Source organism: Chlamydotis macqueenii, chromosome 1 (assembly GCF_036417535.1).
Source record: "Chlamydotis macqueenii isolate bChlMac1 chromosome 1, bChlMac1.mat, whole genome shotgun sequence".
NCBI classification, from domain to species: Eukaryota; Metazoa; Chordata; class Aves; order Otidiformes; family Otididae; genus Chlamydotis; species Chlamydotis macqueenii.
In genome coordinates, this window is record NC_141556.1 from 30,211,860 (window position 1) to 30,230,487 (window position 18,628).

The window sequence follows — 18,628 nt, forward strand, 5'->3', positions numbered from 1 at the left end:
AGAAAAGCACAAAACATGCTTTTAAGTCTTTGGAATTTTCCCAGTAGGAAATAACAAAGTATGATTGTCTCTGTCCTAAAATAAATATTAACTAATTCATTGAATAGGAGGAAGTGCTGGCAATTACCTGCGGGCAACTCTGTTTCACTTTCCTATGCCACGCTTCCCGATTTGCTCTCTCTCAAAAGCCAGTGCAATATAATAGAGCTCTAAAGATGTTCTCTAAAGATTTAAATTCACATGTGCATTTTTCCGCTTTGAAGCAAATGTTTACAGGGCTTTTTGAGCTGTCACGTGTCTGTCAGATTATTTCTCTTTCTCTTGTAAAGATTCTCTTCTATGACAGGGAGAAGGACTTACTGGGGATTATACAGTGCCACTTCCTTGCATAGCTAAGCATGAGGAATTAATTACAGACTTAATGCTCAGGGGAAGTGACAGATTATGACTGATGGGGAGTTGTGCTGGAGCAGCTCATCTGAAAGAAAAGCAAGGAAGGTTGGCTCCCTTGGCTCCCCTGGCTCCCCTTGCACTGCTGTGGAGTAGAAATTTGTGTTTTTTAAATGGCAACTGGGATAGGAGTCTCCCCATCCTGGCCCTACCCTCCAGCAACATATGCAGACCTTTGATTGCTCCTCTGGTATATGCCAGTACTTTTTCCTTAATGTGGACACATTCCCAGTGGCCATAATGCATCTCTGTCTGGGCAATGAAGAGGAGAGCACGGGCCAACATCTGAGACAGAAGGTCTTGCTGTGATACTTGTGACTGGCTCGGTGTCTGTGGCACCAAAACTACATTATTATTCTCCTAGCTCCCATTCTATTGTGATGCACCTTCATTCCTGTGGGAGAAACCCCTGCAAATTCAACTTATCTATGACCTTGAAGAAGCAGCCTGTGGAAATACATTGATATTAGTATTTCTGTTTTTCTGTTTGTGGTCCATTGCCACTGGTTCTGACAAAACTCATTTTTCCAGTGTTGAAGAACAAACATGAACAGATGGGACTGGGTATTGTACAGCTAAGTTATTAGAATAGTGTATAGAAGTTATCTTCTCTTAATGTATTATAGTAACAACTACTGATGGAAAAACTCAAGAGAAAAATTACAGTTAAAACCAATCTTTATAAATAAAGACATATGAGCAGTCAAATAAGGAAGACATGGTCTTGTCTGTCATTTAGGATATCTGAGTTTTGTTGAACAGCTTTGCACTAACCAACCATTCTTCATCTCAGATCAATCTATTAAACACACATAATAGTACTCATTCTTCCCTACCTTTTGCCAGTTTCTCTGTATGGACAATAAAGCTTTCTAGACAGAAGTTATATTCTAGTTAATTATACTGTTTCCAGAAAAAAAAAAATGACAAACATCCAAGGTTTTGGTGAAATTTTAGTTATGGCTGTTATTCATGGCTAACATTCTTCTCTGTGAGAGTGGTGAAAGACATTTGTTTCAACCTCATGCACATGAGAAAGCCATTGAAATAGTAAACTTTCGGTGGGGACATGAAAACATTTTCCACTGGGTTGAGTCACTAACCTGTGGAATCTGATGTTAAAAATGTAAAATTGAAATTTGCAATCTTATCTACATTAATTCAATTAATTAGACTGAAAGTCTTATTCTTGATCCTTTTGCTTTGCACAATGTCTATAAAATTTAAATTTTAAAATGTATGTTGGCAAAAGGTAATGTCAATGTTCTGAGTAATGTTCAAGGAGTGACACATTCCATATTGATCCTTTTTTCTTCTTTTATGTACCTCAGATTTAGCTTTTGGTGATGATTGACTGTTTACACTTTGCTAAAGCAGGCAGAGCCTGATATCCATCACTTCAAAATATGTTTAGTAACATAAACTTTGTTGTATTTTGATTCTAAATTATACATTTCTTCTGACCATCCTAAGTAGAAACAGTTTTGATTTTGGCTGATTTTTTTACTTCTTTTCTGTGATTTATAAATAAGGATTTGCAGTTTTATGTCTGTCTCAGGCTACTATGATTAGAAATCTTTTCTGTGGCTTCCTGCCACTGTACTCTCACTTCTTTAGAACCATCGGATCATGCTGATAGCACTTTTCTTTCCAGAAATACCAGCATTCTGGGATTCTCCATTGTTGTACAAAAAAATATCTATTTTTTCCTACTCATATTGCAAGAGTATGTAAAGCAAAATCAGAAATACTTCCTATGTAGCACTTTGTGGCTCAAAAAAAAAGAAATAAAAAAATTCCTGTACTTGCCAAGTATTTCTTAATGATACAAGACTCAATAAATTTTCACCATGGTTGTGTTCCTACTAATGTACAAGGCAATGACAACCAAGTTGCTGCTATAATGAGACAACATGTTCTCTGTTGGTATTTAAAATGGTTGAAGAATAATTCTGAAGGCTTTTTGCAAGAATTAATATTTAATGAATATTTTCTTGGTTTGGTAACATCAAATGGAAGAACAGACTTCGGGAAAAGAAGAATGGGAGAAATACATCCATTTAATGAGATATCAATTGACTCAGTGCTGTGAGGTTACTGAATGCTGTGGAAGTATTAATGAGGACTATGCCCTTTCCTTTCCTAGGTGATTCAGATTGTTTCTTTGAGGATCTTTGGTCTGAAATTTTTACTGCTTTGCGGGGTTTCTTTGTTAACAAAGCAATATGAAATTCCAGTGTTGTGAGAAAAAAAAAAGAAGCTATTATTAACATCTACTCCTAAGAGCAAAGATCAGCTTTCTAAATCTTTTTAGTCTCCATGAAGCACTTCTTTACTATTGTCCAATACTAGACTGTGTGTAATTGAACTCTTTCAGAAAAAAATGTTTAAAGATGGGTGCATGTGGCAAATAGAAGGCTGCTCTAAGAAGTATAAGACTATTCCTAAATTAAGCATTTCTACCTATTAGGTTTCCTCTCTTGATCTAAATTGTAATACCAAAGCTGAAAAATTAAAAAAATATTCAGCAAATATAGGTCTGCCTTAACAGGCTAGGAATATAAAACCCCTGAAGGATCTGTCAATTCTTGCTTCTTGAGACATGATTTTAAAGACAGACATAGAGAGAGTTTGAAGTGAAAAACAATGAAAACAATGTTCATGGAGCAGTTGTCTGACATCGGCAACTGAATAGATGAGATATCTTCAGCAGAGGATGAGGGGAGAAATACCTAAGGTTTACAAAATTAGGAAGGCAGCACATGAGCTGAATTGTTCACCAAATCCCACAATATAGAAGCTGAGAGCACTTGACGAGACTGGTGGGAGATCAGTCTATATAACAAGGAAAAGAAAGTACTTCTTTATGCAACAGATAGCAAACTTCTAGAATTTGTTGCCCCAGGAGGCTGTGGAGGCAGACAGTATTAGCAGGTTCAAAAATGGGTTAGACAAATTCATGGATAACAGATCAATAAATGGATACTAAAAGAAGTAGACAACAATGTACAATCAAACATCTCTGATACAGTAAATCTTGATGTTCATGGACAGTAGACAGGCTAACGTGCTTTTCCTGGATGGTGTATGCTTTTGCAATTACTTGGAGACAAACTATAGGGCTACATGGACTGCTACTTCGATCCAGAAATAAGGCATTTCTTATGCTCTTCATAAATAATCTCTCATTAATGATGAGTACGCTTTTCAGAAATACTGTAATGTTATCTTAAACACCAAGAAGTATTAATATCTATGTTTAGGTATGAATCTAATATAAATAAAAGAGTTTGCATGTTTCTTACTTCAAATTATAATTGTTTATTTCAGTAATAATAATTCTTTGTAGAAACCTCCTAGAAAATTTCTCCTTTAAGAATAAAAATACTTGAATATTTGTTTCATTCATGCTTATCACTATTTTTCCCTTAAAGTAATCATGACATAAATTACTGTCTAAAAAGACTGAAATAATACCAGTAACTTCAGCTTTCAAATTTTAAAAAGAGATATCTCTAAGCATTTTTTTTTGTAGCTAAAGTCGCAGGTGCCTAATTCCATGATTTCTTCACAATTCTAATTAAACTTATTACATAAATGATGTTGGTGCTTTCATGCCTGACAGTTAGTACAAGCAAAGAATGTAGAGATCATAGCACACAACAGCTGGTTTTAATTTCTAGCCAACTGTCTGAACATTAACTCAGGTTCTTCCTCCTATTTTTAATCTTAGCTGAAACAGAAAATTGAGAGAGAGAAATCTCTTTTTCATATTCCGAGATATTATGACTTAAATACAGGTGTGTGAATGAACATATGAATGTATATATGTGTATTCAGAGGGCTAGCATAGCCACTTTGAGGAATCTATGAGCTGGATAATTTTTCTAATAATTCCTTCCACTGAAGAAAATTTTTGTCTTGCACTACAGTCCTGTAAAGCACTCAGCAAGTGAGTAGAGAGCCAGAGAGACGTGATTTCTGTCGTTATTCAGACAGAATTATTTGGAGCACTGTGTATCAGACACAAACAATTTGACAGACTTTCAAGCAAAAGATGCAAAAAAAAATCTTTTAAGAGAAGCTATATGAAACCCATTGTTTTTTAGATTTTTTTTTTGAGTATTTTTTTTTTTCAGTTTAAAATGAGACAAGTCTAAAGCCAAATGAAGCTTTTATGACAACAGCTATCACTGCAGGAGACAAACATTGAAAAAAACCCCAACAAAACACCTCACTTCTTTCTTGCATTTAGTCTATTTCAGAAGAACTTGTGATTAATGTTATATGGAATTTCATATTTTTCTTCATTCTTTTCCATTATATTTCCTATATTATGACCACTGTCACATTATGTTTATAAAATCTATCTGTGTAACTCTTTTTCATTGAATTTATATAAGTTATTTCAGCTTTTTTTCCCAGCAGAAAATATCATTCTGATTTCTAACATATCTTCATTACTATTTAATAAGTTTTCTTACATATTTGAGATAAAATAATTAAAATATTTGGGAGTTTTAAAACTCATAATCATAACTTGCATCGTAAAAATATATATTTATTCAATAATACAAAGTTAATAATTTTTACGGCTTACTTGGAAGCTTCTCAATTATCTTTTTGATAGTAATGCCCTTAAAAAATGCTTTTAAAGGAAAAGCAATAAAAGGCATCTTTTCATATTTTTTTCCTAACAGAAACATTAATAGAAGGAAACATGTAGTTTCAGCCTTCCATTGTACAGAGAATAACAACTCTCCCCTTTCCATAAATTAAAAAAAAAAATAAAAAATCCCACCTTGAAAGCACTTGCTAATTTAAGGTTCCACGTTTTCTATATGCTGCCTAAGGCAGATTAGGAAATTTTAATACCTTTAGTTAGTGCTAAGCAATAAAGAAGGTATAACAATTAGATTCTGTATGAGAGGTGTGAGGGTGAGGAATTATTTCTTATAGTTGGAGCTAGACAGAGATATTGCCAGACTCTTTTAGCAGTCACAGGTCTGCAAGAATCTGATTTTAACTGAGACAGCTGTTCACAATGCTGACCTTCTTACAAGGTTCCAAAAAAACCAAATGTGGTATTGTTCTTCGTGGTGTGTTAAAACTTCTTTTAGCAGTTGCAAATGCCGCTCTGACATGAGAAACTCTGTAGAATTTATCTTCACTATTTATTAAATAAGCTCTACAGAGTAATGTATCTTACTTTTACTCAGTCCTGAGTAAGTTATTCTAGAGTCTTTGCAGAGTAGATAGCTTTAAAAAAATATTTTGAAAGACCCTTTTACATCAACAAGCAAGTATGTTTTCAGTCTTGGCAGGAGTGGTAAGACTGTGCTGAATGTTACTCTCTCTATACACAGTGCTTCAACAACACTTCCGTTTGTATAGCACAGTACCCTGTTTCAGGCTCCATGGGCTCAGTACAGTCCAGACCATCTGAATCTCAGATAAATGCAGACTCATTGCCATCAGTTCCACTTCTGTCCTAGACAGAGGTCTGGTACTCCAGCAGTTTCTTGATACTTTATTATAAGCATCTACACATGGACAGAAGTGTCAGGTAGTTTAGCATACAACGCCTAGACACCAAGTTAGATTCAATCAAGAGCACAACTAACATCTTGTAAAGTCTGAGTGGAGTTTAACCCCGTTCTTTCTTATTGCTGGAGAGTGCAACCATCACCAAGCTCTAAGCATGTTTGTCGTGACTCTGTGGCCCATCATTCCTCCAGGAGATGAGTCAAGGATTGAAAAAGCTGGTTGAAATTTAATTGGAAGAGACTCAGAAAAAGAGCAGGCAACAAAGAGAGACTGGTTCCAGTCCAGTTATTAGGGGACCCTTCCCAGTAGGAGAAAAGGCCTGACTTGTGATAACCCGGAAGGGTTTGTCTGTATTTTATTGTATTATAAAATTGATACCTAAATCAGAAGTCTGGAATGACACCTCCGTGCAAGCAAGTATTTATCATTGACTGTATACTTTTCCCTAGCTGCACAATGATTTGGCCTCAACACTTGGGCTTGACATTTTTCTTCATCCTCTGCCTATGCCTAGTATTTGGGTTTCAACCAGCCTTAAACTGAAGAGGATCCAGAAATCAGAACACAGGAGCTTTAACCAGTAACCTCCAGCAGTGATGAAGAAGCACTGCTGCTGACTACGTCTATCACCACTTTTTGAAAAAAAAAAGACAGCTATTCTCCATTCAGCAATTCCTTCAGAAGAGGAATAGGCCAACAGGGTTGTCCATGGCGGTAGATACTATGATTTCCCCCTCTGGGATACAAAGAATTTTTAGACATTTTTCTCTCATCCCCTCCTTCTCCTCTCACGTTTACACAGATAGAGCACATTTGTTGGAAGGCTGGCATGGCCAGTGACCTCTACCCTGAGGCTGGGAAAACACACAGGGTAGGTGACCAAAGGTCAGGCTGCAGCCTCTCCCTTGACAATTTCTGTGGCAGAAGAAATAGACTGGGAGGAGGAGATGGATGAGGAGAAAAAGTGAGTTTAAGCAAGAAGAGTTTATAGAGAGCTTTATTTAATAGTTGCAGATTCTGCAGGCTGGAGATTAACTACTGAGTCAACTTTAAAGTTCACAACTTTTAATCTTTAAAAAAGTTGGAGTACCTCTTTTCTTAGGTTGGCATAGACATTACTGAGAGGAAAAATTCTGTATCTGTTACTGAAAGAGGGGAAAAAGGAAGATATTGCTGCAGTATGTGATTAAGATCAAAACATTACGTATGTATCAGGAGAAATCTTGGTCTTGTTTACAGTACTGTAAATCTTAACCATTCACTTCAAAACAATTGTTTTCAGTTTCTTGAAATGTGTCTAAAGCTAAAATTTTACCCCATCATTTTCCCAGTTGATTCAATATTAATAAAAAGAGGATGTGAGGTGCAAGAATTCATATTTTTGATAGCAGTAACTTTGTCATCTCTATTTATCCTCCTGTTCTTACTGGTATAAAATTTCTGATTTGAAAACAATGGTAGTGCTTGGTAATTTTACTTAAATGACCTAGAATAACTAGTAAATTTTTACCTTGGTAAAATTATGAAGCTAATTATAATGAATCTAATAAATTATTCCCATCTAATAAATTATATATATGATATTGTTAATAGTTGTTAATTATATTAGCAAAAACCTATCATGTTAATTATCAATATAATTTAGTAGGGAAATGTGAGAAGATAATGAAATGATACACTCATTTGCTTAATGGGACTTTTATCAAAAGAAGAAAACTGAATAATTTTCATAATCTTAACTTGAAAGAGCACAGTGTTGGCAATTGGAATCAGACAGATTCACAAGTGAAACACTGTAGTAGAGAAAAATGAGATGTAGTGTATTGTTGCTGAATCAGTAAGCTGGTTAGCCATTTAAATGCAATGGATATGACAGATGAAACGTTGCTCTTTATTTCAACACAGAATTACTGTTGTGGTTTTGGTTTAGTTTATCCGGAAAATAATTATAATTCTTCTGATTAAGAGAATGTGCTGAGCAAAAGAATGAAGTAGTTTCAGGTTCCCAAATGGGAGTGACAGGTTTTTATGTGTAGGAATACTTATTTTCACATACATATAGTATATGCAGTTATCTTTAGATAGTTTCCAATGTTGAAAAAATTGCAAAATACATATTGACATCAAATATAGAATTTTCTAATACTCATTTAAAATAATAATACTCTCAATACAGTTAGAGGCAGTAATGCAAATTATATATGTACCTTGAAAGGAATATGATCCTTAAATACGTGTTCCACAGTATCACCTCAGCAGTTTTTTTGCTATAGTTTTAAACAATTTTGGGGGAAAAGAAAAAAAAACAGAAAAGAGCAGATTATAAATTTATCTCTGTGTGATTAAAGTACAGTTTAGCAGAAATAATGCATAGTTTCATTAAAAATTCACCAAAATAAAATTTCCCTAAAAGGGTTGAGGAGAGGAAAGGATTAAAAGATGAGAATATTGCTAGTGCTAGAACAGACAAAACACACATAGAGGAGAATAAAGTGGCACACGTTATGAAGGGAATAGTGTAGAAGACCCAAGAACAAAATGACACACAAATGTTACAGAAAAAAAAAGGCATAACATCATCTTTGGGAGGGAAGCTACTGTTAGTTGATTGTTCTTAGCAGTAGGAACAAAATGAGTTCTGCTTTGCAGGAAGAAGCAATATTAAATGCTTCAGGTAGCCTCATGCCTCCTAACTATGTACATAAAACTCCCAGGAACAGAGGGAAATGCCTGTGCTGCTAAGTATTACATGCATGGTGATCTGCAGTGTTTTTTATGTAGTTTCTGAAGGACGGTAGGACGAGTTAAAAAAAATACAGAAGAGCAACATGAGGTGGAAATGGGAATCATAAAAAATGACTGCAAATGAATAGAAAGAAATTTTACCCAAGGAGAAATTATTTGCTTAAAATCCAGGTAACCTGGCATTGCTGATCGATACTGCTGCTGCAGCCCTACTGTTCACGAGACCTAGAAAATACCTTATAGTAGCTGTAGCTTTTTAAACTCAACTCATAGAGTCTTTACGGGCACCTTTGTAACAGACCTTTGTGGCAACAGAATCATTTAGGTTGGAAAAAACGTTTAAGATCATAGAGTGTATATTCAACCGGTGATGTGAATAATATATGTATGGGTAAAAGTATCAGAAGAGGGGCAAAACCCAGGCCCTAGATATGCCACATATCTTTAAAGCACAGAGTAGAATATGTAAAGAAAATAAAATACTATTTAGAAACGTTATCACCTCGTGTAGTTATCATGAAAGATTAAATGAAATTATAGCTTTGGGAAAAATTCTTAGTGAATGTCAAAAATAATTAAAAACTTCTCCAGAAAGAGAGGTATGAAGGAGAAGGGCACTGAGATAAAGGTTATATTGTATTACGTACATTGATCATTCTGATTTCAAAAAGTTATACTGTACTTGGCAGCATTACACTGTCCTGCAAAATAGTGATATAATCATGTTTGCATACCTCACTTAGTGCAGTATGGCCATTTGGTAGAAATATAGTTTAAAAGCTACTTGATGCAGCACATGATGCATGCATGTGAAAATTTAACTAACTTTCACACAGCAGGTAATTGGCAAACAGTGTAAATATCAGTATCTGATTAGACTGCTTTTTAATTTAAGTTGAAATCCAGTAATTTTCCTGAATACTGTGTTTTAAAAGTGATTAACTGCTACTTTGAAGAAGCTGATGAAGCAAGTAATGGCTAATTAATTATTTTGTTTAGAATGACATACTTTGTGAGAAATTATCTAATTAATAAAACAGAGCTACAAACATCTCCTATACTTTAAATATCAAATTTCTACTTATTCTTAGCGCTGCTGAGTCATACAAATGTGCACTGATGCATCGCTTTGGTAGGAATGCTTTAGCTGGGAAAAAAAAGATACGCCATTTGCAGTTTGACATCTTGCTTCCTTTAACTGATTAGCTTATTTATCACAAAAGGCTGTGGTTTTGTCCTATTTCTGTTCTGAATTAGGAAAACAGTAAATTAATCTTCATTTTCCCTGAAACTTCAAAATCTTTCATTGCAAAAGGTGAAACCTACAGGGTTCAGACACTCAAAAATTTGCCTGGAATCTCTGCCTCCTTAATGGCTGCTCCTACTCTCACCAAAACAGCGTCTGTCATGCTGACGTGTCTTATTTTGGAGGTTCCCTTCTCAATAGATCAGATCTGGCAATGCTCCAAGAAGCAGTATCACAAGCATGGGGTTTCCACTGGCACTTTCTCAGTTCTGGGAAAATTTTTAGTTGCTTCACATACATATCCCTGTCTTCTAAAGGCAGCTGATTGAAATAGCATGTTGTGGTCAAAGGACTATAGTATATGTAAGGGAAGAGTTAAAGTAAAAAGACACAAATGGCTGTATGTGTGTGTTGGAAGAGAAAAAGGAGATTTCTTAGAGACTGGAAGTTGCTTAGCGCCATATGACAGATTCCCTATGGTGCTACTAATACAATTTACATGATGTATTACAATAAGGTTCATGTCTTGCGATCTGGATGTCACCGGAAATTTAATATCTTACCATTTCTTCATTCTGTGAATTTGATGAAGATGGATATACGTGAAAAACTTCCATGTACAGCAATTTATGTTATTTGGAAAAAGTTGTTCTTAAGTATGATATAGCCTATCTGTTTTACAAAGGGGTTTGTATTTGTTTATTATCTCCTGAGCAAACAGAGGAAATGAGCTACAGTGTCTGTTCCCTGATGACACCCAAAGGTATGCAGATTACTGAGACCTTCTGATTTCTCAAGGTCAAATCAAACTGAAGGCAATCATTCCTCATTCAACTAAACTCAGCCAAGTTGCTTTCTTTTGGCACTGGTACCGACATCCTAAAAAAGCAGATTTTTCTTGCTTTTGGGCAGGTGGTTAGAATAACATATAGAGCTCATTTTTGACTGTCAGTATTTAAATTATTTCTCAGCCAAGGATAGATATAACTACATCTGTTAACTATTAAATCATGGAGAAAAAAAATCTTTGCAAAGGTTCAAAATGTACCTCAAATATAAGAAAAAAAAATCAAAATTTCAGACAATTTACAATTTCTGTGAAAAATACTAAAAAGATAAATGTAATTCCATTACATTCTAATAAAGAAAATTACCACAATTCTTGTAGACTCTGTTCTTAAGCCAGAGAGAGTTTAACTATAGTTTGAGCAACAGTAGCATAGGTAGTTATTGCTATTGCCCATCAAATACTTCAGTAAAACCTGAAGTATTTTTTTTTCCCACACACCTGTTGTTAACAGATGCCTGAATGTATCAAAATCTGGGTATTTTAATGTCTTAGCCTATGCTATTCCTAATGCAAACCTTTAAAATGGGAAGGCTACGAGGTGTCAAACAATCTTTTTTTTTTTTTTTTCAGAGATAGTAAATTTCAGAAAGTGCAAGAATACTCTTTATTAGTAGAGGCTTTGTGAAATTTAAAAGATTGTTCAGTAATTACAACTCATGCTAATGAGCTGAATATGAAATTAATAAATACTAAGTTAATTATTACTTACACCAATTGTTCTCCTAAGAATTCATTCAGACGTCTTCTAAATTTAATTAAATTCTTCATGTGTGAGAGCTAACAAAGAGGTCAAGATTACAGGCAAAGTCAGAGGAATGAGACTAAGAATACTTAAATAAGAAAGAAAAACAGGTTTTTACATTACTTTCAAAATATACAGTACATTATTGACTGCACTTCTTTTGCAGCAAAGGCCTCTCATGAGGACTTGATGTAAAATTCCTGATGAGCTAATTGTGCTGTTACTTGTTATTTGGCTTGAGGATTTTAGATTTTGTTGTTGCTGCTGTTGTTGAAGAGTGCTAGAAGCATTCCAAAGTCATTTTTCACTTTATATTGTATTATTTTTTTTCGCAGAAATATTGATCTCTACGCTTATAACTGTTATTTATTTACATGGTACTGAATCTGAACAGCAGATGCCAGTTGTCTGCAAAGCTATCCTTAAGAAAAAGGGTTGAGTCAACACTTCTTCTTAGAATGTTGTCATACAATTTTTGTTAGCGGCCTTGTAGGATTTATTTTGGCCTTGTTGGTTAAAGTTTTGGTTTTGGCCCTGTAGGATTGCACAAAAAGATGGGTATTAGTTTTCTTTCAGCATGTCTAGCTAAAATGGTTATTTGGTGAGATAAATGAGTGGTAGTTTGTACATTTAGAGCAAGAGCTGTATTACGTATGTAGCACACACATGTGATCTCCTTGCAATTTAGGCCAAAGATTGAAGTGTTTAATTTTGCAAGATTAATGTAAGAGAGCGACAGTGTTACCAAGTGACTAATTTTCATTATGAAACAATTTGTGTTCCCTTCATAGGAGAGAAAACTACAAATCTGGCTGTTGGTTTTTTTTCCTTAAAAGAAGTCACATAGTATTTGCAACAGTAATTAAAATAACCTACTCTCATTAACTGAATATGGCTTTCTGAACTCTGTAGCCTGGTTTGCTTGCATGCATGGTTTATTGATCTGTTGTGGAATAATTCAACAATGAAATTTTCTTGAAAATTAAAAACAATATTAAGTAATGGATGATCCAATCTACTGTAACATGACCTTATTGCTGCAGTTCGTTACTAATTCATGCAGAAAAAAACCTCAAGTAAAACTTTCTTTTCAAATTTCACCTGCTATCACAGGACAGTTTTTCCAAAAGGATTGTTGAAGTCCCTAGATAACTGCCCAGTGTGAATCTTACACTAAGATTTTGAAGGAATTAGAAAAATAGATTTTTCTTGCCTGTCTTTTCTTCACAGGTATACAGGTAATTATTGTTTGCAATATACCTTGATTTTTCTCCTATTGGACCTATATGTAGGCAAAATCTGATGATTTATATACCCCATACATGAAATGGCAGAAGGTTTTAGATTTATCTGCTGAGCTTACAAAATGATTTATCCATGCAGTATCAGTCCGATCTACTAAAGCAAGTAATTAGAACTACTGCTTCTGTTTCTGTTCCTTTTCTTTTTCTCTCCCCTATTCCCTTAATACATTTATTAACAGCATCAATTTTAATTCTATTTCCTGTAAGTCAGAACTTCTTGTGTACAAGCATCTACTTTTTTCAATATGCGAATTTGTACATAATTCTTCTTTAATCACTGTAAAAGACTTTTTTGCATAATTGTATGCTCTGGTTTTATTTAGTGAGGCTATGGTGGCAACTTCTGTAAAAAAACTGCTAGAAGTCTCTCCCCTTTGCTCAGGGGACTCGGCTGGGCCTAGGGCGGACCCGCTGCTGGCCAAGGCTGAGCCAATTGGTAGCAGAATGTTCCGTGATAACGCCTCTGTGATAATAAATTTAAGAAGGGGAAAAATAGGAAAAAAAAAAAAAGGAGAGAAGATGTGAAGACACTGAGAAGGGGCAGAGAGGGGGAGGCGCCTTTTGGCCTTGCAGCCCTCACCCTCTGGCCTCCTGCAGGGCGGCTGACTGGGTCCAACTCTGCCCAGCCCCGCTGCAAGAAGTGGAGAGATGGGAAGAGAACCTGAGAGGCGTCTGCCTGCCTGTTGTAAAGAATTTCTTGTGAGAGGAGTGGCTGCAGATGCCAATGTCAGTGAAGAAGGAGAGGGAGGAGTAATGCCCCTCCTGGCCAGAATTCCCCTGTAGCCTGTGGTGATGACCATGGTGGAGCAGGCTGTCCCCCTGCAGCACATGGAGGTCCACGGAGGAGCAGAGATCCACCTGCAGCCCGTGGAGGACCTCACACCGGGGCAGGCAGATGCCTGAAGGTGGCTGTGGCCCATGGAGGGCCCGCTGGGACAGCTGTTCTGGAGAGACTGCACCCCCGTGGAAGAGATGACCCATGCCCGAGCAGTTTCACGAAGGAGTGTGGCCCGTGGGAGGGGCCCCACGCTGGAGCAGGGGAGGAGTGCGAGGAATGCTGCTTCATCATCCCCCGATGATGAAGCAGTGGCAGTGGTGTAAAACGACGTGTGATGGACTGACCATAACCCCCATTCCCTCTTCCCCCCTGTGCCGCTCAGGGAGTGGAAGGAGGTAGAGATAATGTTAAGCCCGGGAAGAGGGAGGGGTTGGGGGAGGTTATCTTGTTCTCTGTCTCATTATCCTACTTTGATTTTAGTAATAAATGACTATTTTTCCCCAAGTTGAGTCTGTTTTGCCCGTAACGGTACCTTTAAGGATTTTCTCCCTGTCCTTATCTCAAACATCGAGCCTTTTTTCTTACATTATTTCTCTATTCTCTTGGAGGGTGGGGGGAGTGAGAAAGAGACTGCGTAGTCTGGTCCTGATTGTGGCTAAACTATGACATTGTAGCAAATTTTTCTGGTTTATGATGGTTGTTTCAAAAGGAAAGGAAATACGTATTTTCCCATGTTGTAGAAATAATAAGAAGAACCAATTATAATTACTGCACTCTAATGTTTTTCTTTTTGCTTTAGGCCTTAATGAACACACTATATACCTGTGTTAAACTTTTACATTTTCACAGGGTCTCTGCAAACATGTGCAGAACTTACCCATGAAGGCCAAAATCTTTCCATTTATGTTTCCAAGTACTTATTGCAAAAGCTTTTTTCTTTTCTTTTTTTTTTCTCCTTCCTGTTAGTGGTTTCTTAATCATAATAAAGGAGGAGATTATTAAGGGTAGGAGATTGTGTCTGGTCTGAGATGAAGTCACTGACTGACATTTGCCATATTTCCTGACACTTATGACGTAAACATGTCAGCAGAATTAACTTTCACATCCTTTCACCCTTCTGGGTGAGATTCAATGCTGTGCATGAAGTCTGTAAAGGTACAAAACTTTATCACAGTCTACTCTTCTATATTCAGGAAGATCAATAGAAGAGAAAATTAAGTATTTTTTGAGCTATTGTTTGCTCTTATCACTGTGATTGAAGATATTAATTTAATAATATTCAGAGTGTCTAATCACACAGAACAGAATTAATGGACGGCTTCTCTGAACTTGTATCTTAAAACATGTTTCTAGTAAAATATAGTCTCTCATATAATACTTTATAAAAGAAATTATCAGTGAGAAAAAGCATTATGGAAACTCAAAACATAAATAATGTTATTGTCCAGCCTGTATGCCATATTTCTTTTAAAAAAATAAAAGAGGAAGAAATTACATAGTAATAAATTGCTCTTTTAGCATAATTAAATTATTGCAGAACTACTCTCTGTGTTTAAGAAATAATATTTAAGAAAAAATATTTACCAATGCAGAATACTTTTGCATTTTTGTTTTAAATGGTTTAGAAACTCAGTCTTGAATACTGTGTAATATGGAACATTTCTAAAGAATTATGAAAATCAGAGTCTTTTTTTTTTCTGCAAATAGGCTATAGTTTTTTTCAGTTACAATGAAAACACAAGTAGAACTTCCATTAGAATGTAGTTCTGGCACTCTCATCCTTTCAGTTGCCACTGAAGCTATTTGAAAAATCACTGGTTGGATTTTGTGACTTGCAAAATAAATATTTTTTTTTCTGTCTAATAGAGTCAAATAAAATTAATAAAATGCACTTTTGAGGATTCCTTATTAATCTAAGATTTCATGGTCTCCAGGTTATTAATTAGCTTGTCCATATAACTTCCTCACACACACACATGCCCCCAAGCCAAACAAACCTCACCAAAAACAGTTTTCCCATTTTGACTTGTCAACATCTCTGATCAGTGCTGTTGCACAGTGCAGCTGAATCTCCTGGTGAAGGTGGTTTTCTCTCTTCAGTTGATTTTTTTTAGTTTATTTTCTTTGCCTCCTGCTTTGGGGGCATATCTTCCAGATGGTGAAAAGTGACGAGCGGCTGGAGACAACGAGCTAGATCAAAAGTCTGTTTTTGTCTATGGACGTACTTAGTTATCCAAAACAAAATAAGAGGTATCACTATGTTAGTCCCATCTGTAAATGCTTCATCATGGTAATAATTTGGTGTGCATAAAATCATATCCCTGCATGAATGATCGCAGAATAACAGATCCCATCTGAAAGAAAGCAAATGTGTATAATAGAAGGCAGACTGGAATTGCGAAAACGACAGCTACTTGGGAACTAAATCCAGGAATTTTGCATACTTTGCACTTCAGCTTTAGAACTCATCTGTAGTTTGTAATTTTCGTAATATCAGGGCATGCTGAGACACTGCTTCAGTATTAATTTCTGTGGAGAATAGCTTGAATCATCAATGTAATTTTTTTACAGCACTTGGCCTTCTCTTAGTGATTTTCTTTAAGTTTATCCTGTTTAGCTTTTTACAACTGAAGACATCCTGTCCCCAGGACAGAAGCATTACAGGAATCCAAGCTCTGAATCTGAGGCCAGTTCAGATATGTCAGACTATTTTTGATGAGTACCTAACATTACCCTAGAAGAAAAGCGTTCTTAATGCAATATCATTATGTGACTGTAACATGTGTTCACTGGCATTTACCTGAGATAAAATCTGATGTTTGAAAGAATTGTTACTATAGAGATGGAAATCAGAGTCCCTTAATTATATTTAATTTAAAATTCTCTTGTTCCCTATTGTGATGTGATTTCTGCCAAAACAACATAGAAAAGAGATCCTGATAGTGCAACTAGCTCGTACAAAATTGTTATGTATTTTCACTTGAGTAGGACTCTTGAAGTCTGAAGGACTTCAGTGCAGGTTTTTTTTTTAAGCAAGTGTTGGATGGTATGCAAGGTCAAATTCCAAAACAATAAATCTCTGTATTTTCCTAATGAAACATTGTAAATTTTTCTTTTTCACTGATTAGCCATTTTTTGCAATTCTTTTTAGAACCATTGGATACAAAAAGAAGTATGTGAAAGTTCCACATGGGCATATTTGGGTGGAAGGTGATCACCATGGACACAGCTTTGACAGCAATGCTTTTGGCCCCGTAAGTCAGTTCTCTGTATATAATTTACACTTTACAACTGAAAAGCAGTGCATATCTCCTGGGTCATTTGTGCAATACAGCAAGTATGAATTGATTGTGGTTGTATTTTTATTATTTTATTATTTTTGTGAAGAACTATTAGACTTTATAAACTATCTTGGTCAACGGAAATTGAGTTTGCTCTTAACTATTATAAAAAGAATAAAGACTCCTTTTAATTCTCCCACATGGAAGGACAACTGGTAGAGATTTTAAATTTCGAGGGATGTACTGGAGGAGTAGCCAGAGGGCAAACCCTGAGGACATGTTGCCAGCTGATATAAGTTGAAATGGGTCCCTCCTGGGAGCTCAGTTTTGCTTTAGAGTCAGTGCTGGGATAAAGAATTAGGAAACCGGAACTGAGCTTAGTAAGTGTTAACTTTTAAATTGGTCTGTGGACGACAGTGGGGATATTTCAAAACTTTCACAAAAATAAATATATAATTTTTTTTTTTTACATAGAGTTATTTTCATATTTGGTAATGACAAAATGTAACCTGAAACATCTGTTTCTTGTCCGGTAAAAGCATGCATCAGTTCATCAGGAAGACAGTAAACGCTTTCTCTGCACTCCAGTTTTGGTTTGGTTTTGGTTTTGTTACACTTTGTGTGGATTCCTGTTCTTGTTTTAAGTTAAACTGGCTTGAAGGAAATAGTTGCATAAGCTGTGCATCCTGCTGTGGAAATACAAATCCTTTTTGCCCTGTTCCATATGCAGTTCTTTGACATGTGTCTTTAAGAAAGAATACTTTTCTAATATTATAAGAAACTCACTGGTTGTCACAAGGAAGTTTTTCAGGCTAGATTTTTCCACCCTTGTGCATTTCATAACCGTTTCATACAGAAGTTGTCCCATTGAATATATTTGAATTAATTACAGCAAGGACCATATGAGTTTGTGGGGCTTCTGGAAGTTTAGCCCAATTATTAATTTGAAAGAATTTATTCTCAGGAAAAAAGACAAAAAAGACCTACTGTCTAGTTTGGAGTATGTGATGCCATTGTCTCTCTTTTGCTTTGTCTCACTATTTTTGTGCTTGTATTTCTTGCTATTTTTCATTATTATTTTCCTGCTACTATCTTCTAAGATTCCTAACATCTACTTTTAGAGATTCTTTCCAGCAGGATATAATTCAGTCTATCCTGTGCAGGTATGTCTTTCCTCCACTAGTAGGCTTTTCCTTTTCTGTCTCACTCCCTGTTCCTAAGATAAATCTTAGTCATAAAGCCGCTAATCTTCTTTTCACTTACAAATATATTGCTAGGGTAGACTCAGAGCATAAGGAAACTTTAGCAGTTGGGCATTGGTTTCAGATTTACAGCAGCTCACACAGAAGTTAATACAAAGTAAAATCGTCGAGGTAGACACCGTGCAGCTTGCATACAAGATAGCATGTTGGGGTAAATCTAAATACCCTAAGGTTTTACTCAATTCGCTGATGTTTACAAATATGAGATGATCGCCCTCGGTTGGCTTTGACCTCACATTAGTCATCAGCTACTAGCTAACATCAGAGAGTATGACACTTTTCCTACAGAAGTAGCACCTTTTGAGAGCTAGTAAGACAGATTTTGACAGTGAATCCTTTAGCTTCTGCAGGAAGAATGACCTTTGTATTGTGTTGATTAATATGTCAGGGTAATAGGTATTTGCCTCTGAAATTAAATTAGAG

General features: G+C 35.7%; 1 protein-coding gene across 1 annotated transcript in view; it reads left to right on the forward strand.

Moving 5' to 3' along the window:
* The window catches only part of IMMP2L (inner mitochondrial membrane peptidase subunit 2), a 488,259-nt gene that overhangs the window by 369,285 nt on the left and 100,346 nt on the right, over window positions 1–18,628 (forward strand). Inside the window, exon 5 of the mRNA XM_086747793.1 lies at window positions 16,814–16,916. Coding sequence (XP_086603919.1) covers window positions 16,814–16,916 — 103 coding nt within the window. The remainder of the gene's footprint in view (window positions 1–16,813; window positions 16,917–18,628) is intronic.